Raw genomic sequence first — 18,422 nt, 5'->3', positions numbered from 1 at the left:
TATTAAAAGTAAAATATAAAGATACCAAAATATCAAATGGCTGTGTTGTTGAAACATTAAACTTGCAGGTTATAAAATTATATGTTGTTAAAATTTCCCACAAACTGAATAGTTAGTTAAATCTCATTATTCTTCATTATGCATTATAAAATTTTTGAATATACAGCTCAAAATTATAAAGACAGTTTTATGAATTTTAATTAATCTGAAACTCGTTTCTTTTCTGATTTGTTAATTACAAAGACCTAATGAACTAATAACACAATTTCATGTTCATTTACACTTCCAGCTGAAAACTCATATGATGTGGAGATATTAGGAATTCATTTTTAGAAGATATATCTAAGGGACGAATTCTTTGAAATGGTCTCATCTATTCCCCTTAAAATATTTTGAATCTTGCATCTTGGGAAATTCTTTCATTTTCTGATAACACTTATAAAACAACTCCAAGTAGCCCTGTACTTTATAGATATCAAAATTATACTGTCAATATGCATAAACTTAACTTTTCTCTTATTGTTATGTATAAGTTAAAGGTGATATTGATTAATTTGACTCCTGGATATGAATGAGACAGCATGGAGCATTATTTACTATAAAAATATATTTTTAATTTCACAAACAGAACAAAATTCATACTGGGAGCATTGTATAGCAGTCTTTCTTCTCCCAACGGCACCTACCAAAAGAGACTTTGAGGCGGGAGAAAACATAAAACATAATACAAGGATGAGCACCCCTTGCTTGATTGCTTAATGTGGTACATCTCTTGCTCATATCCATGAAGTGCTAAAAAGTATGCCCCCAGTGACGAAGTCACAATTACAAATTATAATAAATATTTACAATATATACAGAAAATGATGATATAATGCTTCAGTAGTGAAATATAGAAAATGAAGTACATTGTAATAAACATATGCTATACGTGATTATAGTAGGAACATGTGTGTAATACAAGGTATTAAATATAGTACGTGTTTGTACTCAATGTAGTCTGTGACTAAATGCTTGGGAAATCGAACTTTATGTCCACTTTGAATGGTAGATGTTTGATTAAAGTGTTGTGGGGAGGAAGCTGAAACAGGAAGAGGTAAAGACATGATACGAATAATAACATCTGGCAGGTGGTAAGCAGGTTTTTTGCGATCAGTTGAAACTGTAGTATGTTTTCCATTTACATCAATAATAAAATTCTTATCATTTCTGTCAATGACTAAATGAGATCTGTTATAAGGTGGTGTCATTAAAGGATAAACTTTATCAGATCTTAAAAATATATGAGAACAAGTTTTTAATGAGGGGTTTATAAAAATTTTGGGATTACTGTGTAGGGCATTAAAAATAGGATTTAAAGATCTCATTGTCTGCAGCAAACTGTTTACATATGCGGAATTTAAGGTCTGCTCTATGGCATCACCCATTATTTAGATTGGAAGGTAATCTTAATATTCTTCTTAATATTCTACTATCATAAGCAAGTTCAGCAGAAGTTGTTTTGACATCATCCTTAAAGACTAAGCATATGCTTAAGAGAACAAGTGGAAGAGCTTCAGTCCATTGTGCTGTGGGATGTGCTTTAAGGGTTGTTTTAAGATGCTAATGGAAGCGTTTGATAATTCTATTTTACTGGGAATGATAGCAGAGCTTCTTAATCCCGTTGCACCCAAACGTGCAAGTGAGTTCTCTGAAAAGATTAGATTCAAAATTTTTACTCTGGTCAGATGTAAGTATAACTGGGCATCTAAATCTGAATATCCAGCGATGTACTAAGGCACAAGCTGCTGTTTCCGCAGTCATGTCATTTGTTGGAATAACTTCTGGCCTGTTAACCGGTCTATGATATTTATGCAAAACTGTTTTCCATCAGAGGGAAGTAAAGGGCCTATAAAATCTATTTGTATGTGGGGAAAACGAGCTGAGCATGCATAAGAGAATTTATTTCTTTTCTCATGCCTGGCCATACAAAACATTTATCGATTAAATCGAGGGATGCTGAGATACCGGGATGGAAAAGAAATACAGTACAAAGTCCGAAATTTGAACTCATCGGGACTTTGGCGATTCCGGATTTGGGATTTTTCCGGATTTTAGATCATCAGTTTAAATCTAGTAAGATTGCATGTCGAAATTATAAAATTAAAAATCATCATGGATGTGGGATGCTGTATGTTCATTTTGTGTCTGTTTACTTGCATAATTTTTGTCTTTCCTGACTGATTTCCAGGCAGATGCTACTAGGGCTTTTGTGAGGTTATAGCTATATTTCTTGGAACATTCTAGTAGAATATATTAGTGATAGGGTCTAATAGGATAATTTTCTAATGTATTTATCTGTATTTTGTTTTAATATTGGCTGAAACTTTATTATAATAGAATCTTGTTCTATCTATTGATCTTGTTGAATTTTAACAAAATCTAGGCTTTTGTGCAATCTGTTGTTTTTTGCAGTCTGTTGAATATGTTATATATATGCCATATGAGTTAGCATATTTTGGATAAATTTGTACAGAAGAAATATTTTTTCTCCGTCCAAAGTATGATTATTTTTTTAAATCTTGTTGTAGCTAGTATCTATAATTTAGATAATTCTGATCATCTTTTTCAGGATCAATTTAAAGATGTGAGGAAATAGAAAAATTCTCTATTCATTTGTGTCTACTAATAAGTTTTATTTGGCAGTTTTGCTGATGTATTAACATGTAAACTATTTGTGTCTGAAATACTCAGTGTCATTTATCTTTCAAAATAATTTGCAGACCAGCACTAAAAATGAATTAATTTTGATTTGAATTTATAACTATTTTGTATTTTTTATCTTAATAATAGTAAAGTTTAAACAGAGGTATTGTTTACAATTATTTTAACTGCACACACTGCACATTTATTTAGTACTTTCAAGTATTTATACAATATACTGGTGTTTAGCATTGCAGTCAAATTCTTTGTTGGATAAATGAAAAGCTCATGAAATTAGTTTTTAAAGATATAAAGTTTACTGTCACTAAAGAAACTGCATTAGTATCTCTTAAGAATTCGAGGTTTCCTTCAGCCCACCTGGACACAAGTGTCTCTATAACCCCAAAGAAGGGATGCATTAATATCTGTATATGACTGATAGAAAACATCATAATAATGATTGAATACTTGTGTAAAGACAAATTCTCCTCACTTTAGCATATGTATAGAACTAGGCTGACAGTATTTCCATGAGATAAAAATGAGTACACTGGTATGACACAAATGTGTCAAGAATTAATGATGATAAAGAAGGATAATGGAAAACATAAAACATGTTAAATAACTCTTAACTTTTAGTTACAAAACCCATCAAACTAAATTTTGCCATGATTATGTTATGACTATTTCTTTAATGAAATTATCTTATGCAGTGTTTATCTCCTTCAGTGGCACAGATTTGGCCTAATAGTTTTCATTGCCTCAACACTTAATCTGCATTTCTCATTTGGTTGCATATTATTCATAAGGAAAAATATTCTTTCAACAGGTACTGTATTTTATCTGTTTTTGGAAAGAAAGAATTATATTACACAAAATGTTAATAAGCATGACAAATTTTCATTCATTTCAGAAAACTGTTTATCCTTCTATCAGATACAGGAACGTTCTCTGTATTTCAGAAAAATTCAACTGGCTCACAGTTTTTCTTTCTTTCTTTCTTTCTTCTTTTTTTCTTTCTTTTTTTTTTTTTTTTTTTTTTTCTTTTTTTTATTCTTTGAATACTGCTGATATCAATACAGACTAACTTCATAGTTGCAGATGTCAAATAATCAAACTCCATAGTTATTCCAGCATTAGTGATATTGTCATGTGTTGATAAATTATGAGAAATTATGTATGACTGCTTAGTAAAGGCAGATTTATAGCTTTTAATTAAAATGAGACAAAGTGACTTTTTGTCAAAATGATTAGATGACCAGGAAATGTGCAAAAAGCAGCATTGTCCCTTCAAAACAATATGTATAGTCAGCCCAGTAGAGCTTTTTATAATTCAAAAAAGTTATTAAAGTATGAATATTTTACTGTGTAAAGTTTTTATTTGGTATGTAATTATATTTATTTATTTATTTTTTACATATAGAGGATTCTTACTATTTCCTATATTAAGCAATTACATTTAAAATTAATCTTGCCTTTATTATCGCCATATTTCAGTGCACCGGCTGTGGAAAATAATAGTCCAGTAAAGAAAGTAGCAAAACGAAAACGAGTTAAACAGTTGATTGAAAGTGATGAAGACTCTAGAGACATTGAAAAGTCAATGGCAAAAGTAAGAATGTCTTAAAGATATTGTGACCAAATGTTTTTTTTCTCTGTATCTATTATTAAAGAAATGAGTTTTAAGCCATCTGATTATGTATTAAAATTCTCTTCTCTGATTTGAGTTATTATTTTCAAATATTAATATGTTTTTATTACCTGTTATTGTAGAAATGCATAAAATTAACAAACAAATGGTGATTTTTTTTAATTGAATACTTAAAAAAAAATCCTTTATGTGCTGAAAACTGAAATAAATAAATTCAAAAGTTTTTTTTTTTTTTTATCAAATTGGAGAAATTCAAAAATTTCTTATCTCTTTTTAATATTATGTAAAGTCTCAAAAATTTCTTACCTCTTTTTGATATATTATGAAAATTCAACTCCTAATTAACAAAGGTAAGACAGGAGACAATATCCAAGGTTGACTAACTCAAAACCACAGGTAATCTGATGGCAGTTAAAAAACATAGGAGTAATAAATAACCCATGATATAATCAATGGAAAAGCGCTACTAATAACTTATCTGTGTTTTCAAGCAGTTTAATTTGGAGTATAAGGCTGTCTAAATTTAATTTGTGTCCAGGAGTTCTTTCGAGCAAGCACATCCTTCTCTCACTGTTTCTTCCTCCATCTATCTATGTTTCTTCTTCAGTTTGCAGTAAACCTGCTGTTCGTTTTTATTTGCATATTACTCGTGTATTTTGATAGGAATGTTTGCAGTTCTTGCACGTAATGTCATCAATGGAGGATTTAGTCTAATGCAACTGCAGCGGTTAGATGAAATTGAGTATAGTTTAAAACTGTCAAAATTTCAGCATTTTTGCAATTCAAAATAGAAAAAATGTCTGTTATTGATACTGATTTCTTACAAAATGTTATCACATTTGTGTGTCACGTCAAATATTATTAAATTAATTAATTACTATAATTATTGATTGAAATTAAGTTAATTAATTACTTTGAATTATATTTTTGCCTATCTTTTTATAGGTATCATATCTTGGTTCTAAAACAGAAAATGGGTGTAATTTAACAGATCAAAGTAATGCAATGGAAGTTGCTGAAGATGGTAAATCTCTGTTTGTTAAAATTAAGGGGATTTTAAGCTTCCAGCCATTAAAGCTGTATATGTAGTATTTTTGTGCTGTACAGAAATAGAACATTTCTACGAAATTTTTTATAAACTAAAATGGAATGAAATGGGAAAACCTTTGTGATTAATTTATATGGAAAATTTTTTTGAACTTTCTCAGACATGAAATGTAAGTTATTAAATCATATCAAATGAATTTAAAAATAATATTAGCATATAGCAAAAGTGATGTAATGAAAGACATGTAAAAAAATAATATGTGTGTCCCCTTTCCATAATAAATGACAGCGAGCATACCGAAGTGTTGAAATGTGGGTGTGACAAAGATCCATTAAGCTGAGCCATTGAGAATAAATGGCTAAGAAACAAGGAGGATTTATTAACGTCCTATTGTGATTTCAATCCACCATGCCCTGCATTTAGCTCCTATATTTGGTTACCTCTGTGTATCTTAAATTACAACAGTATTCTTTATTGCTTTACCAGGGTTCGTATGGTCCTTAAAAGTCTAAGTTTTTTGGAATCGATTTTTGGCCCTTAAAAGTCCTTAATTTCGGCCAAAATTGGCAGAAGGTCCTTAATTTTAATCACCTGAAATTTCTATCTATTTTTACGACTTTTGAGTGGGAATTAGCACTTTGGAGGAATATTTTTCGCAATTCGCTGACAAATATCGTTATCTTTTGAATGGGTGAATGCATTCATGGGTTATAATTTGTTCCTATTTCTAATATAAATGGTGGAACACAAGCATTTCGAAATTATTTCATTTTTTCTAGTGAAGAGCTCTTAAACAAATTTTTGCTTTTGGGAATGTGAATTCTTTTATTAAATTGCTCTAAATTTGGTGACTTATCAACATTTTGGCGATTTTAAGATCAGTTTCTATAGAAAATTTTGGTACTTTTCCGTTTCGCCGGCGCAAATCTTGCCAAGCAGACTTTATTGGCGACAACACACAGTATACAGATAAAAATTGTTGACAAATGTTAGTGCTAAAAACTTCCTATTTTGAAGGTATAAACATTTTAATGTCGTTTAAAATTTTGTAAAAAAGCCAAAAAATTTGTAAAAAGACATTAATTTAAGAACTGACTATGCTTTTATGGTACCACATTCTGATCCGCCGGTTCACATCACGTGACCACAAGTGATCTCATCTCACGTAAACTACGCTACAAAAATCTAATTCACTCAGTAATTATCTACATTAATTTCAAGTTCAATCTTAATTTGGAATACAAGTTTAAATGCAAGAATTATTTCAATTCGTACAAATAGCTTGTTCAGAATTTATGTAAAACCCAGTGCATTATCATTAGAAATGATAACTTTAACCCTTGACTTTCCCTTTTCTATATTTTCGGCATCGGGTGAGCGGTGCGATTGCATCCTAATTCATTTAATTACCGCCCGCAAATGTCCTTAAGACATAAAATTGAACTATCTGGTAAAAATTCTATGTAATTGTACACCAGTATTGAAAGAAAAAATCAATCTGATAAGAAATGGCTGAAAATTGTTTTGAAAATGAAGAGTAAAAGATTACCAGCAAGGATATTCCGTTTGGCATCGGTTGTACCATTATTGACGACTTTATCGTCTGCGCCAGCAAAACGGAAAAGTACCAAAATTTTTAGTTCCGAGATCTGGGAATTTTTCAAAGATTTTTTTAGAACATTGTAACATTGATAAATTTCATTAAAATAATGGAAATGTATTGTAATTACATTTGAGAAGTAACATTAAAATAAAGCATTTTTATTTTTTGTTGTTGTATTATAAAGTTCATTTTGGTCACTTATTATACAATATTTTGAATCCGAAAAATAAGCAAGGTATAATGCTATAAAGCACAATTTACGAAACAGTTCTTAGCAAAAGCAAAATAGCTATATAATTAATTAAAAATGTCTTTTTAATTTTTTCATGGCAAGAGTTTTCTCATGTAATTGTCTCAGAATATTCAGAATTCTCAGAATGTGCAACAGTTTTCTCTATAAAATTAATTTTACCCTTTTTCGTATGTTTTTTTTTTTTTTTTTTTTTTTTCCAAAATATTTCTGGCTTTTTGCTGTTACCGAATTGGTAGGAGTAATTTTTCTTTAGGATTTTAGACATTGAAGCTTGGAAAGTTTAGAAAGACTTGAAGGCAAGATTTATAGGCCCAAGATTCTGGAAAATTCTAGAAAAATGTGGCAAAATTAAAAATGTCTTCATGGTATTAATTCATAATTCCTTACTTTTTGAAGAACGTCTGGAAGAACAATGAAAACATAATAGTTGAATGTTTTATTTCTGCTACTAGAATCTTTTTCTTAACGTTTTTATCTTCCCTTTATTTTCTCTACTTTTCACTAGACACAAGCATAAAATATCAAAAATGCTTCTAATCTTTTCATATGAACAGGCATTATAGAGAAGATTTTTTTTTTATTAATAAAGAAATTGAAAACTGACAATTTAAACGATTCATCTAATATGTCTTAATGCATCATACACAGGGATGGCACTAGGCATTTTCTAACCTGATACATTCTCTGTGGATCCTAAATTCTGCTGCCTGGTGCCTTTCTAAATTCTGCTTCCAATGCTCTGTTCTAAATTCTAAAATTTTCACATTTCTAGATTTTGTTGCTCTCGATATGTTACTCTTAAATAAACTCTTATCTAATAAACTCTTAGCTATACCTACCAACTTTTCTGCAAATCCATTAGATTTAGGATATCGAGGACTGCTAGTGATTATTTCAAATCCCCAATCTCTTGCAAAACTCTTCATTTTCCAACTATTAAATGGTACGTTATCACAAATCAATGTTTTGGATATTCCATATGTTGCAAATATCGATTTCAATTTACTAGTAACTTCCACTGCACTTTTATCTTTTAGAGGAATTATGTCTACCCATTTAGTTAAGTAACAGCCTATTACTAGATAACTTTTCCCCGCATACTCACAGATATCAGCACCAACCTTTTCATAAGGTAAACTGGGAATTTCATGAGAAACAAGAGTTTCTTTTACTGTTTGAGGCCTGAACCTATCACAAATTAGGCATTTGAAAATCATATTCTCAATGTCACTGTTGATTAATGGCCAAAATAGTACTTGTTGAGCCCTAGCTTTTGATTTTTTAATCCCACTGTGAGCTTCATGCAATAATGTTAATATACACTTTCTTAATGCAACAGGTACGACAATTCGATTATTAAAAAAAACTAAATCTTGTTCAACACTCAACTCATTTTTAAATTTAAAATAAGATCTTGCTTCTTTAGGAACTTTATCAACACTCAAAGGCCATCCATTTTGCCAATATTCTTTCACTAACATTAACCCTTCATCTTCTAATGTAGCTTTCTGAAATTCCCTTTTCTTACTCTCAGACATTTGCAGTTGTTTTATTAGTGTATGAACAATCTCTGTCATATCCATGTTTTCATTTTTGTGTGTATCAATAAAGGAACATGACAGTAAATCTGCAATATACATATATTTCCAAGGCAAATATTTAAGTTATATTTTAAGAGCTTAATTAATTCACCAGTTATATGTTAGTTTAGGGATGCACAACCTGTGTTCGCCAAGACCTTTTCAAACTTTAGTTGTGATTTGACACATTGGTTGTCTCTAGAAAAGGTTGCGAAAAAAAAGCCACTGCCCTTCATTACTCATTCTACTCTGTCCTCGCAAAGTGAGATTTGGCACTGAGCCAAGTTCCCGGCATCAACCAAAGAACATATCCATTGCCTGAACACTCAAATTGCTCCTAGCCTATAGGACCAACACCTGTAGAAGATTGAGAAAGAGTCTGTGGTATGACATAGCACGAGTGTGTTTGTTCGCATATGATAGTAAAGAGAATAATATTTGCTCGGATCCGAAGTGGTGCATTCATTTGCTTGACATCGTTGTACTTTTGGCTTCATGACTATACATTGTATTATCACTTGTGTGTTTATTTTTCTTTTTGAGACCGCTAAGAAGTTTCATATTTTGAATATTTCACTTTTTTGTTTAAATATTATTGTGAAAGTGGAACCTATGTAGAATTTTTGTAATTTTTGTTCCACATGATTTTGATACCTGCCATGATGAATGGATGCAAAATGAAAAGATAGTTAGTGGACGATATCAGGAAATTTTCAGAGGCCTGGACTTCAAAATACTTTTTTGTGCAGCAAAATAATAGAATTACATGCTTGATATGTAATTTTACGATTAGTGTTTGCAAGGAGTATAACATTAAGCGACATTATGACATGAAACACTCAACATTTTCAAAACTTGAGGAAAAGGATCGAAATCGTAAAATCAAATCCCTTCGCTGTTCTTTCGTTGCTCAAAGGAATGTATTTACAAAGGCATCTTCACAGTTCTGTCGTAACTGTGTTGAAGTTAGTTTGGGAATTGCAGCCTTAATTGCTAAAAGTGGTCGCCCATTTACTAATGGCAATTTTGCAAAGGAGTGTATATTGTTGGCATCTGAGAAAATATGCCCTGAAGTTATGAAGAAATTTAAAAATGTAAGTCCCAGCAGAATGGCAATTCAAAGAAAAATTGAAAATGTATCTGATGATGGTAATGAACAATTACATATTGCTGCAGCCAAGTTTAAGTACTGTTTTCTAACAGCTGATGAGTCAACAGACATTACTTCAACAGCTCAGCTGCTTTTATTTGTTAGAGGAATTTCTGAAAATTTTGAATTGAGTGAAGAACTTGTTGGAGTGAGCTCAGTTGAAGAGGCAAACAACTAGTGCTGATATTTTATCTTCCATTTTAAATTTGTGTTCTGCACATAATTTTGATACTAACTTGTTAGTGTCACTACTGATGGAGCTTCAGCAGCCATGATTGGAATTCAAAATGCCATGGTGAGTCTACTGAGAAACCATTTGGATGATTGGGGCAAAAATTTGCGTGAGTACTCACTGTATCATGCACCAAGAACAGCTATGTTAAACTAGGATTTGACCTAGTTCAGGGGTTCTCAACCAGTGGTATGCTTACCAGTGGTGGTACACAAAAGGGAAATAGGTGGTATGCAAAGAAATAAACTATTTTTAACTATTAAATTCAAAAACTAAAACCCCCAACATCCTGATTGAGTTTTTTTCTCTAACACTTCATAAATTTAGGCAATCTGAGTTTTGCTCATGAGTAGTGGTGGTACTAAATGTTTTCAATTTTTGTTTAGATGGTACGCATTAGTCACAAGGTTGAGAACCGCTGGCCTAGTAATTAAAAAACTAGGATTTGACCCCCTAATGAAAGTAGTGAGCAATACAATCAATTTTACTCGCTAACATAGTTTAAACCACGGACAATTTAAGGAATTCTTAGAACGCATAGTGGTGTCGTATATTACTCTGAAGTATGGTTGTTGAACCATGTAGAGGTTTTGAAAAGGTTTACTGATTTGATTGATGAAATAATACCGTTCCTTGAAGAAAAAGGTAAGCAAACTAGGATGTTAAAGGAACCATCTTTCAAGTGAGACTTAACAGTTTTAGTTGATGTGACAGCCCATGACTGAATGACCTAAACAAAAAAAAAAAAAAAAACTGATGTAGATAAACCAATTCATCAGCCAACTGGCCAATGCAGTATCTGCTTTCAAACTAAAACTCCAGCTGTTGGCTATCAAAATTTTGTCTGTCTTCCTTACCTGAAGAAACTTAAGGAAAATTTTCCTGATAAACAACTGGGTTATTCGGATCAAATAAAGATACTGCATACTTCATTTGAAAAGCGATTTGCAGATTTTTAGATGCATAAGGTTAAATTTAAACTGTTTAGGGATCCATTTTGTGTTGCAGTCAAAGAAGCTCCAGAAGATGTTCAAATGGAACTTATTAGTTCACAAACTTCTGACTTATGCAATTCCCGATTCTATATTTTAGGTATTTTTGACTTTTAAAAACTCTACCTGCTGAATTTTTGTACTTAAAAAGTAATGGAAGCAGATATGCTGCCATGTTTGGTAGTACTTACATATGGGAACAAACATTTTCTCTTATGAATAAGTCTAACACTAAATAAGTCTAAACTAAGAAATAAATTGTCAGATCAACACTTGCAATCTGTCTTAAGAATATCAACAACTAGCATTCAATCAAATATATAAAAAATTGTTGATAAAATTCAGTCTCGGCCATCACACTAGCGCATTTAACTATGCTTAACTTGTACACATTTTTATTAAAATGTTTATGAATTAAATTATCATGCACAAACATAAACTGAAATTTTTTTCCCGAGCTGAACTGGGTGTGTTGGCCCCAACAGAACATACAGGGGGAAAGAGCAATCCCCCTCCCTCCTTGCTTACTGTGTATGTGATGGTCACCGAATGAACTTAAATTTTATATACAGTCAAAAGTCGTTAATTCGGACACCCATAATCCGGAATGATCTATAATCCAAACCTCAAAGCTAAAAACTGTCTGCGCATGCGCCTCGTTGACACATGCGCATAGGCGTATAAGCGTGTGCGTAAGACCTTTATGACTGCGCATTTGCATGTGCACAAGCGCAGAATACGTTTTCGCTGCGCGTTTAATGTATAATGGACAGTATAAGCTAAAATTATCTAATTGTCTATTTCAGTTAATGTTGATGATTGCGTTGTTCCTTAATCTTCGAATTGGATCCGGTTATTATTTTTTGCAGACTGTAAGAGCAATTTTATAAAAGTAAGCTTGAACTTTCGATTATGTCAAATAGAATTTCCGATGCTGGAGCTCCCAAAGGATCTACGAAAACGAAAGTATGTTTCGATGTCCATCAAACAAAAAGTGGAATTGCTCCAAAAAATGGATAAAGGCATATCCTTTGTTTATCTAACTGTTCCGAAATCTGTTTATCAATTTCACGCTGCTCTGCGCGCTGGGGGGGGGGAAGTGGCGGCGCGGCGCGCAATGAACTGGAAGTTGATCTGTCAACAATATCGTTATCTTCAGGGCAGATGTTTTTATTTTATTCGGCTTATAATTCCTTATTAAATGTAGTATTTCATCTCGATGTACTTCGTCTTTGATATGATTTAAATCAAATTCCTCGTCATTATAAATATCACGAATACAAATCAAATAGTTTTCTGGTTGCAATTTTCTAATTTCGGCTATGCATAATGTATGCTTTACTCATGTGCGCGTTGAAAGAAATGTTTAATAAAGTAAACAAATAAATATTAAGCCTTTTTTTTTTTGTAAATTTTGATACCCTTTAGATCATAATTGCTCATTATTTTATAAATTACGGTTTCATATTTTTAATTAATAATTCTGCGTGCCATCTTACCAGATTTAAACTGATGATCTATAATACGGAAAAATCGATAATCCGGAATCACCGAAGTCCCGTCGAGTCCAGATTAAAGACTTTTGACTGTACTATATGTCTGAATTGCAAATTAAGCAACTTATTGCATTTACTCCTACCCTCAAATTCCCTCCATACACTATTAGCCCTTGGCAACCAATTCGTTTCTGTGAATGGACCATCTGCTAAAAAGTTTGTGCACCCCTAGTTTACAGGTTATTTAAAATAGTTCAAGTCTATGCATAATAGAACTAGCATGGAGTACAATGCGTGTATGTATAATAAAATAGCTGAAATAAAGGATAATCTTCAGGTTAGTACAAAAATTAGTGTTTAATTAACCTTTAATTAGCATAGGATGGAACCTAGAAGTTGAAGCATTATATTTCATGTAATTAATCCTTTATTTGTATAGAAAGAATAACATTTGTAGCTCAATGTCTTCATTATTTTCGTGAAAATATTGAATATATTTTACCTTAAAATGAAGTTACAAGTAATTTCTATGCATAAGCATTTACATGTCTAAAAAGTAGAGTAGACGTCTGACAATCTGTGAACACTTATAATCCACTTTTCTTTTTGAATGTAAACAAACAAATTTGTGGTTTTTATAAAGTAAACACACTCAGTTTTATAGTAGTGTTTCCTAACATAATATTTAAATAAACTTTTTAACAAAAGTGCACTATGTTAATAACATAAATTGGTTGAATAAATTCATTTTATTTATTACTTAAGTTCTACATTATTTTCTGCATAATACTCTTTTTGTTGTAATTTTGCATCATGAATTTCAAATTTTGCCTTATAAATAAATCATTACTATTGAGTGAGTAGTCCATTATTTCAATATTAATTTTGAGCATATGTGATTAACATGTGTAAAGAATTTATTTAGTGTTGTGTCTTGTACACAGTTAATGAGACCCATATTAATCTTTTTGTTTATTACACCACACTACATAGCTTAAACTTTTTTTTTTTTTTTTTTTTTTTTTTTTTTGCATTCCATACAACAAATCTGAATACCTTAATACCTGGTGCAGGACGAGTGGGGTGGTGCATAACAAGCTGTTCAGCATCCTCTCTCCATGGTGTCATGGAGTCTCCATGGTGACTCGCCGGTAAAGAAAATTTCCATTCTGCTGTCCACATCCTTCTTTCATCGCACCATTGGCGGCGGAGACGTCTGTGGTTCTGCATCAAGGGTAGACGAAGCAGTGGATGTCTTGTGGCAGACCACTCTGCTGTAAACGGCATTGAATGGTTCGCGCAGACACTGGATGTTGCGTTACAGACTGAATGTGCTGTGCTGTTCTATGGTTCATGATGTGACTAAACAATCCGTCACTGCCATGTGCACAATGTTCCTGTCATTACATGAAGTGGTGCACTGAGGTGGATGCGATCGAACACGTCGGTCCATCGTACCCTCCTTCATCCAACAGTCGCATATCCGCATTACAGTTGTTTGGTTTCGTCCAACATGACTACCAATTTCCCTGAAAGATAATCCACACTCTCAGTAGGTCACTATCCTTCCCCTGTCAAACTCGGATACTTGATCAAATGATGATCGCTGTTTTCTACAAGCCATAATTGATCTTTTTTTTTTTTTTTTTTTGAAAAAAACCACAAGAGAAACACTATTGCCGAATTTGAAATTGTCGAAAACTTCAAACCTTAAATACCGCTTTGAAGTGGTGCCACAGGCGTGCGTGATGTGCGTCTGTGCTGAAATTCTAATCATTTGCATATCTCACTTCTGCTAATGCATGTTGTAAATTTCATGTTATTTGCATGCTTCCTTCAGGGTGATGCATTTACAGTGGCCAGTTGTATATAATTATCCTAATCGTTTAAGAATCAATATCATAAATTGCATGTGTTTTAAACTGTAAAATATTATTAGTTTACGATTTCAATAGTGTTTTTTTAACAAATATTTTTAACAAAAAGTAAATAAATTTTAATAGTGATCGTGTAAATCTATAATACCTAACGGTATCTAACTACCTACTTTAAATACTTTGCTCACCCATAAGTTTTATCTTTGTGTGTTAAAGCAAGTTATTGCTGTTCATTAATCCTTACTGTAGTCACAAGATATAATTGTTGTAAAACATTTTATAGCCCCGAAATTTCACAACAAATTAATAAAAATAGAGAGCAAAATGATTCTTCTTACCTCGTATCCAGCGCAGCATCAAGTGAGATCATACCTAATTAACTTGTAATCCAAAAATAGGTGTAGACGGAAATTGTTAGATCACAAAACACATTCTTTATTAATGCATGAAAAATAGATCAAAATTCATTAGTATTCTAAATACATATTGATAAAGGGAGTTCACTGTCCTTTCCTGAAGGAGTGAGAAAAGTAAAGTATAAAGAATAAGTGTGTTACACAGTTAACTCGTTAACTCTTTTGCAGGGTTTCCAGTTCATACAGTTTATCGCGCTATTGGCAACAGTCCATCACTATATGCATACCAACACCCCTACTTGATGGGCAGGATCGCCATTTGCAGCGATTCTCGAAGTTTCTCGAACACAGGTTTGCCTAGTGGTTTGGTGAGTAGGTCCGCAATCATGTCAGAGCTTCTGCAGTAGTCTAGGCTCAGGATCCCGTTTTGTTGAAGTTGACGCAAGTAGTGGTATTTCACGTCTATATGCTTTGTTCTGGAGCTATTTTTCTCCGTTTGTGATAGTTTGATGCATGATTTGTTATCTTCATAGAGAGTAATCGGCAGATTTTGTTTTAGTCCTAGATCTTCAAGCAAATTTAACAGCCACTGTGCTTCTTGTGCTGTATTAGCTGCAATATATTCTACTTCAGTTGAAGATAGTGCAATGCAGTTTTGACATTTGCTGCTCCATGAAATGCAGTTATTTCCTAGTTTGTATATGTATCCGCTAATGGTTTTTCTTGTTGTTCTGTCATTTGCCCAATCTGCATCCGAATATGCAGTTAGTATAGGTTCTTGAATTCTGTTGAAGACCAACTTAAAGTCTTTAGTTGTATATAAGTATCGAATGACTTTCTTGATAGCATTCCAATCTGTGTTCCGAGGTTTTTCGTTTCTTCTACTCAGTAGATTGACTGCACATGCTATATCTGGTCTGCTGATTGTTGCAATATATAATAATGCCCCTACTGCTTGTCTATATTCTGTATTATCCTCTAGAAGATCATCTTCAGCTTCTAGTTTGCAGTAGTTTGTTTCCATTGGCGTATATGTTGGTTTTTCGTTCTGAAGTCCAAACTTTTGAACTATTTCTTCGATTTTATTCTTTTGGTTTATGGCAAAAGTTCCATCTTTCAATTTTTATGCCGAGGTAGTAGGTGACTTCTCCTAGGTTTTTGATTTCGAATTTAGCGTTCAATTGTTGGATTGTTTCCATTACATCTTCTTTTCTTTCACTTCCTACAAGCATATCATCTACATATAATATTATGTACGTGAATTTTCCATTGATGTTTTTGTAAAACAAGCATGGGTCTGCTTTACTTTGTTTAAATGACATGTTTAGAAGTATTTTTCCAATTTTCAGATTCCAAGCTCTAGCGGCTTGTTTTAAACCATATATAGATTTCTTCAGCTTGCAAACTTTATTTTCATTTCCAGCTTTTGAGTATCCTTCGGGTTGAGTCATGTAAATTTCTTCTTCTAGTTCTCCATGAAGGAAAGCTGTTTTGACATCGATATGTCTGACAGATATGTTCTTATATAAAGCTGCACATAGGAAGGCTCGTAGCGTTGTGTATTTTACTACAGGAGCAAAGGTTTCATCATAGTCAGATCCAAACTTCTGGCTAAATCCTTTTGCGACTAATCTGGCTTTGTATCTTTCAATTTTTCCTTCTGAATTGAGCTTTGTCTTGAAAGACCATTTGCATCCTATTGGTTTTCTTCCTTTTGGTAAATCAACTAATTCCCAAGTGTTGTTTTCTTCTAGTGAATTAATTTCTTCTCGAACAGCTGTTAGCCATTTTCTTTTTTCATTTCTTCCAAACTTTGAATTTTCTTCCAAGTTTTGGGTTCGGAGGAGATTGGATATTTGGCTTGGAATCCGTACCGATCAGGAGGTTTACCTTTTGAGAGTCTGTTCGATCTTCTGACTTTGAAAGGTTCTTCTTCGTGTTCTGATATTTCTTTCTCTTTGGGTTCTTCTATTTTTATTTCTTCCCGTTCTGAGCTTTCTTCCTTAGAATTTTCTTCATCCTGGTTTAAATAGATGCTTACAGGCTCCTCAGTTCCAGTGTCTTTAATAAATCGTACAGATCGACTTAATACCTCACTTAATAATCTCACTTGATGCTGCGCTGGATACAAGGTAAGAAGAATCATTTTGCTCTCTATTTTTATTAATTTGTTGTGAAATTTCGAGGCTATAAAATGTTTTACAACAATTATATCTTGTGACTACAGTAAGGATTAATGAACAGCAATAACTTGCTTTAACACACAAAGATAAAACTTATGGGTGAGCAAAGTATTTAAAGTAGGTAGTTAGATACCGTTAGGTATTATAGATTTACACGATCACTATTAAAATTTATTTACTTTTTGTTAAAAATATTTGTTAAAAAAACACTATTGAAATCGTAAACTAATAATATTTTACAGTTTAAAACACATGCAATTTATGATATTGATTCTTAAACGATTAGGATAATTATATACTACTGGCCACTGTAAATGCATCACCCTGAAGGAAGCATGCAAATAACATGAAATTTACAACATGCATTAGCAGAAGTGAGATATGCAAATGATTAGAATTTCAGCACAGACGCACATCACGCACGCCTGTGGCACCACTTCAAAGCGGTATTTAAGGTTTGGAGTTTTCGACAATTTCAAATTCGGCAATAGTGTTTCTCTTGTGGTTTTTTAATTTTGTAATATAATTTTGTCTCCAGGAATTAAAATTCTGTAGCCTTTACTTCTGCTGTCGTAGCCGAAAAGTATTCCTTCTATAGCAGTATCATCCAATTTACCTCTTTTAGATTTATGGATGTAAGCAAAAGCCTTGTACCCGAAAGTCTTCAGATGAGAGAGGTTGGGTTTCTTGTTATTCCATAATTCGTATGGAGTTTCTGCATTTGGTTTTGTAAGCATACAATTCTGTAAATAATTTGCAGTCAGCACTGCTTCTGCCCAGTATCTGTGAGGTTGACCTGAGTCAGCTAAAAGACATCTTGTCATCTCCATCAAAGACCTATTTTTGCGTTCACTTACTCCATTTTGTGCTGGACAATACGGTACAGTAAGCTGGTGATTTATACCATGTTTTATAAGATATTCTTCAAGTTCCTTACTTGTGTACTCGCCACCGTTATCACTTCTTAGCGTTTTTACCTTTCTCCCGAATTTATTGTTTGTAAGAGCAATAAATTGTTTTAGTTTAGAAATTACTTCAGTTTTCTTTTTCATTAGGTAAATCATTGTGAACCTGCTGTAATCATCAATAAAAGTTACGAAGTATAGGTATCCACTGACAGACGGTGTTTGTACTGGTCCTAAAACATCAGTGTGAACGAGTTCTAGCGGTTTAGATGCCCTGAATTTCAATTCTTTGGGATACCGAAAATCAGTTAGTTTACATTTTGTGCACTGAATGCATTTGGTATCATGTTTACAATTATTTAGTTTAATTCCTTCGGCGAGTTCTTTGTTTACAAGTTGCTTGATTGCATCATC

At 32.5% G+C, this 18,422-nt stretch overlaps 1 protein-coding gene across 1 annotated transcript in view; it reads left to right on the top strand.

Annotated features, from left to right (window-relative positions):
- DNAlig1 (DNA ligase 1) overlaps nucleotides 1-18,422 on the top strand; it is a 170,789-nt gene that overhangs the window by 23,461 nt on the left and 128,906 nt on the right. Inside the window, exons 3-4 of the mRNA XM_085817061.1 lie at nucleotides 4,180-4,294; nucleotides 5,279-5,357. Of these exons, the coding sequence (XP_085673187.1) occupies nucleotides 4,180-4,294; nucleotides 5,279-5,357 (194 nt within the window). The remainder of the gene's footprint in view (nucleotides 1-4,179; nucleotides 4,295-5,278; nucleotides 5,358-18,422) is intronic.

The sequence above is a fragment of the Stegodyphus dumicola genome, chromosome 5, assembly GCF_044657685.1.
Source record: "Stegodyphus dumicola isolate Sdum_Otavi_A_Nest chromosome 5, ASM4465768v1".
NCBI lineage: Eukaryota > Metazoa > Arthropoda > Arachnida > Araneae > Eresidae > Stegodyphus > Stegodyphus dumicola.
The sequence above is the reverse complement of the archived record's forward strand: the minus strand, read 5'-3'. Positions and strand labels throughout refer to the sequence as shown.